The 13016-nt window shown below is 50.6% G+C and overlaps 1 protein-coding gene across 1 annotated transcript in view; it reads right to left on the minus strand.

The window, feature by feature from the left end:
- Window positions 1–1319: 1319 nt before the first annotated feature.
- Window positions 1320–13016, minus strand: part of ANKDD1A (ankyrin repeat and death domain containing 1A) — a 44988-nt gene continuing 33291 nt past the window's right edge. Inside the window, exons 12-17 of the mRNA XM_087856567.1 lie at window positions 12763–12861; window positions 10715–10813; window positions 9601–9696; window positions 6962–7166; window positions 4375–4506; window positions 1320–3464 (exon numbers count right to left, since the gene is read on the minus strand). Of these exons, the coding sequence (XP_087712693.1) occupies window positions 3403–3464; window positions 4375–4506; window positions 6962–7166; window positions 9601–9696; window positions 10715–10813; window positions 12763–12861 (693 nt within the window). The 3' untranslated portion in view covers window positions 1320–3402. The remainder of the gene's footprint in view (window positions 3465–4374; window positions 4507–6961; window positions 7167–9600; window positions 9697–10714; window positions 10814–12762; window positions 12862–13016) is intronic.

Raw genomic sequence — 13016 nt, forward strand, 5'->3', positions numbered from 1 at the left:
ACTATTTCCGATTTCATCCCCACCACAACTCTGATTACGCTGGTTTTACAGGTGAGCTCGTGGAGACTGGGAGCAGCCAAGGCGGGGAGGGCAGAGCTGGGATGCCACCTTGGGTCCAACTATCCCTAAAAGCAGTGATCTTCCACATGGGCCAGCGGCTGCTCTGACTACCTTGTGACTCGAGAACAGTCGGGGGTTATAGAAACACCTGGTAAGCCAGGAAGGCGGGGCTTCATGTTTTAACTGTTAGCATCTGAGGCTACTTCCCAACCAATAGGGAGCCCCTGTGGACGGGGCCGGGCTGCACAGGGTCAGCAGCCCCTTCCTCATCTGGTCCAGCAATGGACCGTGGGACTGCACTCCGCTTTCGTTTCAAATTCTGCCTGATAGCTTTAACTACTCCCTGGCTCTCCACCCTGATGACTGCCATTTCCAGCCCCAGATGATTTGGAGCTGGCCTTGAATACCTAACAGGCCTATCAGGGCGGCCTTCTACGGGCACACCCACGTCCCCACTGCCCAAACCTGCCCCTTCTCTCCTAAACCATCATCTCTGTCCCCAGTATCACTGCTCCAGATTCCCCAGCTAGAAACTCAGCCATCTTGGGCTCCACCCCCATCCCCACGTCTCAGGCCGGAGCAGATACTGAGATGAAACTTCAAGAGCAAGGTGGTTATTTAGGCTCAAGGGACAGAGGTTGTGGAAGGAAGCAGATTGGGCACGGGAGAAGCTGAGCTGTGATGCAGGCCTGACAAGCACCAGTGGACCGTGTAGGGCTCTGGAGCTAGGCGTGCCCATTGGAATAGTCTCATCGGAGGCTGAAGCAACGGGGCCCTCCTGCCCCACCAGCTCATCTCTCCTCTTTCCATGCTTCCTGGGTTCCACCATTCCCCAAACAGATACATGTCCACACCACTGTGCCATCGCACAGACCGTGCTTTTTGCTTGGAATGTGCTTTCCCTACTTCTGTCTTCTGAGCTTCTCGGACCTTCCCCCCCTTCCTCTTTCCCTTCCGCAAGGAAGAACAAAATCCCATAGTTCTCCGTACACACCCATCGTAGCACCAACCACATGATAGTACCTTACTGGTGTCCCAGCTCCTCCGCCCCCCAACATCACAGGCTTCCAGAGGGCAGGAACTGCGGCTACTCGGCTCTGCACCCCGGCTCCCAGCAGACTGCCTGGCACAGAAGACAGTAAATATTGACTGGTGGTGGCGGTGAGTGGTGTGGTTACACAACCAATCCACGACAGCTTGTCTGACTTGAAATTTTGCCCTACGTCTCAACAAAAGAAACAAATACTGAATGTGAAAGATGAGTTTCAACGTTTCAATTTTATTTAAGAACTTGTTTTGTCTCAAAAAAAAAAGCAAAATTCACTTCGCAGAATTCATCCAAATAAATGGTCTAAGTCCCGTGTGGTACAAAATACATTTCCTAAATGGAATAAATGGAAGAGAAGCTTCTTCCCCTCAACAAAGCACATGCAGGGGCGCCTGGGTAGCTCAGTTGAGCGTCCGACTCTTGGTCTCAGCCCAGGTCTTGATCTCAGGGTCATGAGTTCAAGCCCCACAGTGAGCCTGGAGCCTACTTAAGAAAACAAAAAACAAAATAAAACCCCCAAACCACAGCATATGCAGAGGCAGGGCATGGAGGTCTGCGTGCTGCACTGGGGGGGTCTGAATCTGGCTGTGAACGCTGAGGCCTCAGGCCTTCAGGTTACTGCCTGTAAAACAGGTTGGTTTCAAAGCCTCCTTTTCTTTCTTTTCATAAGTTCTGGGTGGTTTCTAAACGTTATTAATAGGAACAGTTAAACAAAACAGCCCCGAGCAGACAGCACAGAGCTCCCACGCGCCCCTCTGCACGGCACAGCTCCCACTACATTTATCTGCACTGGTCTTAGTAGCCTGTCTGCAGGCTTATCTGGAGGATAAATTCCTCCGGGTGGGATTGCTGGGTCAGAGGGCAAAGGCATTTGTAACTTGGGCAGATAGAACAGCAGCAGCCTTTCAGAGGACTGTACCACTGTGAGCTCCCCCCGGCCCTGTGTGGCGGCTGAAGCCCCTTTCAGCGCTGTCTGTCTCCCTCCCAGGACACAGGCCCAGCGGGTAACTCCGTGGCGAGTATTTCTAAGATGTGGGCTCGCAAACTGGCCACAGCAAGCTGTGCCACATGCAGGAGAGCTCCGATTAGAGCTTGGAGGCAGAACTTCCAGGCTATTATCTTGCGCAGATATTCTCCACATCCGTGAAACCATGGCTTCCAGAGTCGCATCGTCCCGGAGCCACGCTCTCACCACTGCAGCTGAGCCTGGGCTGGCCTGGCGCCTGAAAGCTAAGCTCCAACATGCCGAGCCACCCAACATGCTTGCCACTTGCCACAGATGCCTATTTAAATTTCTAACAATTAAAAAACTACAAATTCGGTTCCTCGGTCCCACAAGCCACACTTCAAGTACCCAGCAGCCACGGGTGGCTAGGGGTAAACATACTGGATAGCACAGATCTGGAACATTCCCAACACCACAGAAAGTTCGGTCAGATAGTGATGCTCTGGAGAGGTGACCCTCTGTGTGGGGCTAGTAAAACTAAGAATGACAGTTAAATGTAAGGGGTGACCCTGGACTGGATCCTGGTCCAGAAAAAGACACGAAAGTGTCAACTGATGAAATCGGAATACGGTCTGAAGAGGAGTTAAGAGTACGGTATCAGTGTTGACTTCCTGGTTTTGAAAATCATGCTGTGATTATGTAAGATGTTCATATCTGGGGAAGCTGTATTGTCAAGTGTATTCAGAAATTCTTTGTACTGGTTCTGCAATGTTTTTTGTTAAGTCGGAAAGGATTTCAAAATAAGAATTTAAAATTTAAAAATCCTAAAACGAGAGAAAAAAAAGAGTATGTGCCTCCTGGAACTGTGTCACAGCATACAAATAAGTTTGGGGACAGAAACAGAGCTTGCCATAAGCGCAGCGTTCATCAAAAGCCAGTGAACGAGTGAAGGGCCGTCCGTTGCATAAGTGGCGGTTGGAGAGACAGGAATGCGGGGTTTGGCACCTGACCTCATCAGCTGCAGAGCTGCTTTATCCATCCTGGGCCTCAGTGTCTTCTCTGAAAAGATGCCCGTTGGATCTCAGGGGATGCTGTGACGCTCCGAGAGCTGTAAAGGACCCTACCTGTGGGAAGGCATTACCTGCGAAACCCGAACCGGCCCCCGGACCAGCGCGCGTGAAAGAGATGACAAGCCGTGCCTGCTGCTCCCGCGTGGCTGCCAGTTTCAGTACAAGCAGCTGGAGGTCTGTTAACGGTGATTTTTTTTAAAGCCCTTAAGTGGTGGTCCTCTTCTGTTCAGTGGCTGCCATTCTGAGGCCCCACGCCCTTGGAGGTCTGGCCCCTCTGGTTACATGGCCGTGCACCTGCTGGGGGCCCTCGGGTCAGCATTTGCTTTCTTCCTGATGCTTTCTGCAAGAGAGAAGAATGCTATTGCTTCCTGTTGCCTAAGCTCTGCCTCACGGGGCTGGTTTTATGTTTTAATTGCCTGCCGGTGTTTGTGCTAAAAGACGATAGATATTTAAGAACATTTTGGAAAAAGAAAAAAGTCATCCCTAATTCCTCCTCCCCGAAATGACTGTTTTCCCACCTTGCCTGCGGCAGCTGGGAATTCCCCACCACGCAGGGGCTCTCCTTTCTCCTCTCGAGGACATGCGGGCCATGTTTTCACCGTTGGGTCTTCGTGACTACTGCTGACCGCCTCATACCCCGTCCGGAGGTTGCCCCATAATGCACCACGCCAGTGACATTACGGTATTTAAGGCTCTTTCATCAGGAGCTCATTTTGTTTTTAATGAGGGATTAGTACTGAACCTTTTGTCTCACTTGCCTGATGGTTCCACAGGGTGCTCAGAATCTCAAACCAGGCTTTTGGAATGGATAGACTCAAAAGGTTGTGATAGCCTCAGAAATTTTATTTATTTGACCAGGCTGAACTGGTTCAACTCCTATTAAGCCAGTTCTGGCCCATAGGTCTTACTGTTTGTGGAAAAGAAGTCTGCAGGCTGTTCCAGCCTCATTCCAAAAAGAAAAAAAGCAAAGTACAGAGGGCCAGAGAGGAAGAGATGATAGCATCGGTGGCTTCACGGCCGTGAGGGTGGCAAGCATCATCCGAGCCAGCACCCTCACGGCACAGATGGGAAACGGCGGCCAGGAGGCACTGGTTTGCCCAGGGCTCTGCCTGAATTCCAGTACACAAGGCTCGGACCAGGAATCTGGAAGGTTCAGAGCGGGTACCACAGCACTGTGGTCTGAGCAAATCTTCGGGGGCTCTGTCACATTCCAGGGGGGCCCGGTGCTGCCCTGAGCAGGGGACACTTACCAGCCAGGTCCCTCCTGTCAATGGCCACGAGGCCCTCGAACAGCGCTTTGCTGGGGTTCTCACCGGCTGTGGCCACGCCATGCAGCCAAATGAGCAGCATCCGGTGGCCGTGCTCCTGGTAGCTCTTGGTGCCTGAGGACCATGAGGGGAGAAAGAGAAGGAGCCAACCGAGCCCACCGAGGCACAGCCGCTTTAAGCAGGTGTCTGTGCTGCCCTGGATCACCCCTGCACCTGTCCAGGTGGGAGAGCGCCAAGGGCCCCACCAGGCTCTTCCCCAAGCTCCAGTGGAGCTCAGCCCAGAGATGGGGAGAGGAGGAGAGGGACGGGCTCGGATGGGCTGGGGGCAGGTTTTGTGTTGGGGACTCTAGAACTTCCCCAGCCCCAGGCTTTCTCCTGAGCATCCACCATGCATCCTGCTGGTGTCGCTCACGGCACTCGTGATCCCACGCCGCACAGGACGGTTCCCTCCATCTGGGGCTGCTCAGTAATCTGTGCCTTGCCCACTAGAGGTCCTGTTTTACCGACGAGAATCCCGGCTTCGTGCACGACAGGGGTGGCCATGTTCTTTCCCCTGCGCCAGTGGTTCTCAGATGTAAGTGCTCACTGGAAACCCTGGGGTAGCCTTCCAAAAAAACACTGACGCCTGGGTCCCATTCCCCTCCCCAGAGATTCCGACCCACTCGGGTCTGGGTGCAGCCTGGGCCCTGAGCGGTGTTAAGGGTTCCCGGGTGATTCCAACATACAGCCGTGTTTGAAAACAACTGCCCACATTCCAGAGTGGGAGCAGCGGGTGAGCGGTTACTACAGCCTGTGGCGAGGTCGGTCTGCTCTCCCAGCCACTGGGGCCAGGTCAGGCCCTGTACTGCGTCCTCGGACTTTCTGGCCCAGAGCGGGCCCTTCCTCACGGTGCTGCCCTTGGCACAGCGGTGTCATTGGGCCCACTTATGCACTAGCCCTTGCCCCCAGCCCCATAATTTACCCGTGCTCCTTTTCCCTCTCTGAAAGTTCTTACCTGACAGAGGTTCCGTTTGGACTCCCTGCTCTATTCCACTAATTGGTGTGCATATTTTTCTGTCCGCTATCTCTCTATGCTAATGATTTGCGCTTACATAAAAGGTTGTCTGGTTGCGTTAGATCTTCCTCGCTTTCCCCTAGAATATTCATTTAAACATTCCCTCTTTGGGGCGCCTGGGTGGCTCAGTCGGTTAAGCGTCTGCCTTCAGCTCAGGTTATGGTCGGGGTCCTGGGATCTGGTCCTGCATCAGGCTCCCTGCTCAGCGGGGAGTCTGCTTCTCCCTTCCCCTCTGCGCCCCAACCCCAGCTCATGCTCTCTCTCTTGTGCTCTCTCACACGTGCTCTCTTTCTCAAGTAAATAAAATCTTTAAATAAACGTTCCCTCTTTATTCTTTCAAGTGAACTCTAGAATCTTTTAGTCAAGTTTCAAAAACCTATTTTGATTTGATTAAAACTGAATCAGGGGCACCTGGGTGGCTCAACCAGTTAAGCATCCAACTCTTGGTTTCGGCTCAGGTCGTGATCTCAGCGTCATGATCTTGGGGCCATGATCTTGGGATTGAGGGATCAAGCCCCATGTTGGGGCCACTGGTTCTGTCTCTACATAAATTTTTTTGAAAAAATCAAAATTTTAAACTAGTTTGGGAAAATTGATGTCTACCTGAGACTTTCTAACCAGGAATACAGAATGTCATTCCACCTACCCAAGTCTTTTTTTATAGTTGAACTAATTTTTATTGTTTTACTCATATGCCATTCATATTTGTTAGAAATTACTGCAAAAGGAATAGCTTTTCAAAACTACTTCTATATATTTTCCCCACTTATTGATGGTACATAGGAATATCAGGGTGTCTGTATATTTTATCATATTTAGCCATTTCACTGAATTATTTTGAGTTTTTCAGTTGATTCTTCTGGACTCCTGTGTATAAGATCATAGTATCTGAAGTTAATAAATCTCTCTCTTCCAATATTTACAGTCCTTATTTCTGTTTCTGTTTTCTGCCTTAGTACCAGGGGCAACATTTTTTTTAAAATTTTGTTTGAGAGGAAAGAGAGCAAGAGCAAGAGAGCATGGGGGGAGGGGCAGAGGGAGAGGGAAAAGCATATTCCCAGCTGAGCAGGGAGCCAACTCCGGGCTCAATCCCAGATCCCAGGACCCCGGGACCATGACCTGAGCTGAAGGCAGACGCTTAATCGACTGAGCCACCCAAGCGCCCCGAGCCAACATTTCAAGCAGATATTAAATAATGGTGGCAATAGCTGGTCCTCTTCTTTTTATAGGGAGTGCCTTTAGTTTGGTGTGTGAATGATGGGTATCAGCTTGGGCTAATTCACGAAGAATGTGAAGTTCACAGGTCAATGGGGAGGGAGAGGCAGAGGGCACGGCTTGAGCAAAGGCCTGGGAGGATGGAGAGGCACGTGGGATGTTGGCAATGGCATGTGGCTTGCTGTAGTCAGGCTGTGGGTTGCAAAGGCTTTCCCTCCAGAAACACAGAAAACCTAATACACAGTGTCCCCACCCCTCCGCCCACTGGTCGCTCTGGTGTGGGGAGAGGCAGGGGGGTACCTGTCCACTGCTGCTCAATGGCGTGGACGTGGGCCTCGGTGAAATCCCAGCAATATGCGAGCTTCTTCCACTCGTGAGGCCGCAGGTCCCTGGAAGCCAGTCGCCACAGCACAGAGTAGAACTGCTGCCTTTCCTGCTGACGGTCCTGCTTAAAGGTCACGTTCTTTCCAGAAGGATCCCTGGGGTCCCTGCGCAAGAGGTGATCCTGGGGAGCAGATTCCAAAAGTGCAGCTGCACCTGAGGGAAATCCCTGCCAGGCTTTCCCTTGGGAGTCCGGACGGGACTCTGGCAGGCGTCCCAGGCCTGGGGCTTCGTGTCTGCTACTCTGGTTTCTCACTCTGTGTCTTGCTTTGACTTCTGGAACCCCAGCAGCTCACACTGTTCCTCCATCCAGAATTCCTTCTCTCACCTGCCTGTCCCTCAACCCCAATGCCACAGTCAAACCCCAATGCCACTTCTTCCAGGAAGCCTTCCCAGTTCCTCTCTTTCCTCTGTGTTCTTAACGGCACAAGTACCCTCGGAAGGGCTCCGCACTCTGGCTGACACCAGTCAAGCCAAGGATCAGGCACTAACTAGATTTGCTGAATCCCAACAAGTAGTGAAGGCGGGGTTACAGAATTCTTTCTCTGTAAAGCAGGGGAGAAAATGAGAAGTTACAAAAGAATTAGGTGAGAGTATAAGTTAAACCCACAAAAGCCTAAGCAAACCCCTCTAAAGGATGTGGATACAGAGTTCTGGTTGTTAAAAAAAAGCTCCGGTGAGCTCCGGTTGTTAAAAAAGCGTGGGTGAGTTCCAGCGTCTGCGGCTACAAATCTTACATCCTGGTCAACAGCGTCTGGCCAATCACCTGGGACGTGATGACCAGGAGACCGGCTCCCACCTGGGGAGGGTCCTCAGAGCAGTGTTCTCAGCTGCATCTGTACACTGGGATCACCTGGGAGCTTTAAGAACCCCAGGGCTTGGCGCGCCTGGCTGGCTCGGTCGGCAGAGCACGAGACTCTTGACCTTGGGGGTGTGAGTTTGAGCCCCACGCTGGGTGTAGCGATTAATTTAAAAAATACGATCTTTAAAAAAACAAAACTACCGGTGCTTGGTCCCCACACCGGAGATTCTGAATTAATTGGCCTGGGGGTGGGAGGGAGGTTTGTGATTCTAACTGCCCCGCGGCCTTAGCGTTGAGAACTTTTCAAGTCTGAGGTGTTAGAATTAAGCACAGAGATGAATCAATTCATCAAACCCTTGGTATTAATATTTTAGGGGTACATTTAGGAGTAATCTGTCGTAGGCAAAGGGGCTGTAATGTTTCTGAGAACCCAGCATGTCTGTGAGAGTATCTTATGATTCCTATTGAAATTTGTTATTAAATTGATTTTGAAAAAGTGATTTTTTTGAGTGGCAGAAGAGAAGCTTACTAATTTTGCAAACAATATTGGAATGTTTAAGATTTGAGATTTACTTTATGGGTTTAATTTACTGGATTTACTAGGATAATTTAAGAATTTAGGGGCACCTGGGTGGCTCAGTTGGTTAAGTGTCTGACTCTTGACTTGGGCTCAGGTCATGATCTCAGGGTTGTGGGATTGAGCCCCGTGACCTGCTTGGGATTCTCTCTCTTCTTCTCCCTCTGCCCCCACCTTCCTCTCTAAAAAATTTGAGAAGCATTTGAAGTGCTTTAAAAAAAATCTATTAAATTTAATCATTCAGTTTAAAATGTTTAAGATAGTTTAAGTTTAAACACGGGTCCAAACATTAATCAGAAACCTTCCTTGAAGGTGGAAATTCCTAAGATTCCTAAAATAAAGGAGTTGTATAAGTGGAATAAGATTTATAAAATGAATTTAAAAGTTTAAAGAAAACTAGGTGGGTTTTTTTAAATTTTATTTGAGAGAGAGAGAGCATGAACAGGGGCAGAGGGAGAGGGAGAAGCAGACGCCCCCGCTGAGCAGGGAGTGCATGCACAGCTCCATCCCAGGACCCTGAGATCATGAGCTGAGCCGAAGGCAGACACTGAACCGACTGAGCCATCCACACGCTCCAAGGAAAACTAGGTTTAAAAATTTGTAATAAATTCTTAATTTTTAAAATAGATGCAAAAATTATTTTCTATGTATAAAAACAACCACAAAGACATAAAAAAAAACCTCCCACCTGAGCCCCATTTGCTGACGACTGCAACAGCACGGCCTTAAACCTGCTACTCTTCTTCCGCAATTCCTCAGCAAACATCTCTAATCAATCCCAGCACACTTTCCTTCTGGGCTCGGAAAGTTGCCTGAATACAACACCCCAAGCAGCAATTGCAATCACCTGGAGATGGCAGTGAGCTGAAACCAAGTTGCCATCTCTCTGTTCATGCACGCAGGCGTGCGCCCATGCACCCGTCACCCAGGAGCTCTAACAGCACCCAGCACTAACTCCACACGGGCGTGGACCCCGGTCTGCCTTGTTTCAGTGTGGTTTGGGTGCTCACTCATCTCCAGATGCTCACAGACAACCCTGGTGGTAGGTAGACAACCTCTTTGGAAACTGGGGGGCGGGGGGGGATGAATTGGTCAGGGCTGGGGTTCAAAGCCTGCCCCACCTCGAGCCAAGGCCGCTCCCTCTGCAACACGGACAGACCTTGTGCAGGGTGTCAGTACCTTCTCCCACGCGCGGAGGCGGTCAGCCTTTATGATCATGTCCACCAGGCTGATGTGGTTGCTGCGAGCGGCCACCGCCAGGGCAGTCTTCCCTTGCTGCAAGGAAGAAATAAGACGAAGGGAAGCCAGCGTTGCTACAGGAGGGGTGTGGGGTGGCCTCTAGCATCGGCTGCAAACGTTCCTGCCCCAAGAAAACGGTTTCCAGTAGTCTACCCTGCAGAGCAGAAAGGTTTTCTGGGCATGACGAGACGCGTGGAAGGCGCAGGTGGAATGAGGCACTAATTCCAGCAACCGCCTCTTGTTTAGAAAGTCTTAGAGCCTATGAAACTCAGCCTGCATAACTCAACATCACCTGTGAAATATGGGGCACCTGGCCCGCTTCTCAGATGAAATCAGATCCCAGGGCAGGGGACTGGGTTCATGAGGTCACGTCTGCCCGCCCCACCCAGGCCCTTTGCTCCAGGCCTCCCGCACCGGGCGGGCCTCCGTCCCGGGGCAGCAGCAGCGAGTTGGGAAGCTCCTCCTCACACCTGGCCAGCGGCCCTGAGGCCCAGCTCAAGGCAGGGAGCCCCTCCCTCAGGGCCTATTCCTGCCCCGACTCTTCCCCACACCTTCCCAAGGACTGGGCCACCCGTGCAAGCCCCTTCCCTTCCGGAGCCTGTGACCTCCTTGTCCTTATACCAAGTCCTCAGCTCATCTGGAACCTCCCGCCACCTGAGGGAGTAGCCAGCCCAGAGGCACAAGAGCCAGGAAGCTTCCCCGCCCCTGTCCCACACGTAGGGAGCTGTGGACCGGTGATGTGCCAGCCCTCTGCTCCTTCTCCCCCTCCCCACCTGGCGACTCAGGAGCTCTAAGTCTGAGGCACCATGACACAGAAGACAACCCCCTCACAGTTCTAGACCGGCAGAAGGGCAGGCCAAGTCCTGAAGGACCTCAGAGGAGGAAGGGGAAGGCGATGGAGGAGCAGGAAGGCTTCCTGGTGGAGGCTGCATGTGAGCTAGCATATGAAGGATGGGAAGCCTCGAACAGTCTGAGAGCAGGAGGCATTAGTAGCGTCTCTGGCAAAGAGCGAGCCATGAAAGCGTGAAAGGAGGCTGAGTGGGAGCACACGTACCTTGTCTCTCAGGCTTAAGTTAATCCCCGCGACGAGGACCATCTCCGCTATGTCCTGCCTGGCGTGCTCAGCAGCAAGGTGCAGGGGCGTCTGCTGCCTCTGGGAAGAAGCCAAGGGGATAGGGGAGTAGAAAAGCATGTACAAGTGGCCCAAGGCTCAAAGCCAGGACAGGTGCAAGGCAGGTACACTCCTAACTGGGCCTTAACAAGTTTCTCTAAGAAGTTACGGGAGAGAGTAAGCTGGGTTTAGTCATAAACCCAATACCAGAGAAAACTTCGCAAAAACAAAAAAGCAGAAAGAACAAAGGAAAAAATACCACTTGCTAGCTCAGGAAGACAACCTCTGCAACGATCCCAATATATTTCTTCTAGTCTTTAGAATGCTTTCGGTTTGTTGGTTTTACATGACATCATCCCATATATATATTTTGCATCCATGTTTCTACCCAACACGCCCAATATTTTTTTTTGAACATACCATGTTTGTGTGTTTAACCTACATAAATGGCATTGTGCTATGGACTTTTTTTTTAATTAATGATTTTTTATTATATTATGTTAGTCACCATACAGTACATCCCCGGTTTCCGATGTAAGGCTCGATGATTCATTAGTTGTGTATAACACCCAGTGCACCATGCAATACGTGCCCTCCTTACTACCCATCACCAGCCTATCCCATTCCCCCACACCCTCCCCTCTGAGGCCCTCAGTTTGTTTCTCATAGTCCATAGTCTCTCATGTTTCATTCCCCCTTCTGATTACCCCCCCTTCTTTATCCCTTTCTTCCTCTACCGATCTTCCTAGTTCTTATGTTCCATAGATGAGAGAAATCATATGATAATTGTCTTTCTCTGCTTGACTTATTTCACTTAGCATTATCTCCTCCAGTGCCGTCCGTGTTGCAGCAAATGTTGAGAACTCGTTCTTTCTGATAGCTGAGTAATATTCCATTGTATATATGGACCACAACTTCTTAATCCAGTCATCTGTTGAAGGGCATCTCGGCTCCTTCCACGATTTAGCTATTGTGGACATTGCTGCTATGAACATTGGGGTGCATATGGCCCTTCTCTTCACTACGTCTGTATCTTTGGGGTAAACACCCACTAGTGCAATGGGTGGGTCATAGGGTAGCTCAATTTTTAACTTTTTAAGGGACCTCCACACTGTTTTCCAGAGTGGCTGTACCAACTTGCATTCCCACCAACAATGTAGGAGGGATCCCCTTTCTCCACATCCTCTCCAGCAATTGTTGTTTCTTGCCTTGTCCATTTTTGCCATTCTAACTGGCGTGAGGTGGTATCTCAGTGTGGTTTTGATTTGAATTTCCCTGATGGCTAATGATTTTGAACAACACGCCCAATATTATAAACGCTGACAGACACCATTTTTAACAGCTCCATAGTAGTCTACGTCTAGCCCATAACCTACCTGATCACTTCTCTGTTATTCAGTATTCGGGCCATTTCCAAATTGAAGATTGATAAGCAGTAAATGTCTTTGTGCGTGAGCGTTTAACGTATTTCTTGAGGCTCAATTCACTGAAGCCCAGACACTGATCGTTTTGAAGGCGTTGCTGTATCGTGCCGAGTTGCTTTCCACCGCTCGTGGTTGTAGGTGCGGCACTGAGGACTACTTGGTCAGGGGGAGGACTGCGGGGATGGGGCATTAAAAGGACTCCTGACTGAGCACAACTTCAGGTCTCAGAGGCCTCTTGTGACACAAGACTGCCCGACTCACCCCGTCCCGGGAATTTTCCCAAAGGAAAAAAAAAATCAACGAAAGGACATGGTGGAATGTAGGAAGACGTTTCCTGCAATTTTATCCGGACCATGGCAACAACTTGGAAACCACCAAGATATTCAAAATATAGGAATGGTGGATAAAATGACGTTACCTTCAACAAACATTCACACAACTTTTTTACAAGTTAAAAAAGGAATTTCTCAACTCTGAGCCGTGCTAGGAGATCGCAGCCAAGCCCTGCCAGCCTGGGAGGGTGCCCAAAGGCTCCCTGGGGCCCAGATGGTTTCTGCAACCACTCACATTGTTGGTGGCATCCAGGTCACTGCCAGGGTCGATGAGGAGCTGGACCAAGGCGGGGAAGTTGTGTTTCACAGCCAGGTGCAGAGGGGAGGCGCCCTGCTGGGGGAGGAGACATATGGATGACTCACTGGGTCCCTCCCAGGACTGCCCAGCACAGGTTGGTCGGCTGGTGCTGGGGGAGGGACATAGGGAGGGATATATAGATATGCTGCTTCTAGGTTCGGCCCTTCTTGCTCCAGAGGACATGGTGGCTC

Source organism: Ursus americanus, chromosome 28 (assembly GCF_024610735.1).
Source record: "Ursus americanus isolate L20-20 chromosome 28, mUrsAme1.1.p, whole genome shotgun sequence".
NCBI classification, from domain to species: Eukaryota; Metazoa; Chordata; class Mammalia; order Carnivora; family Ursidae; genus Ursus; species Ursus americanus.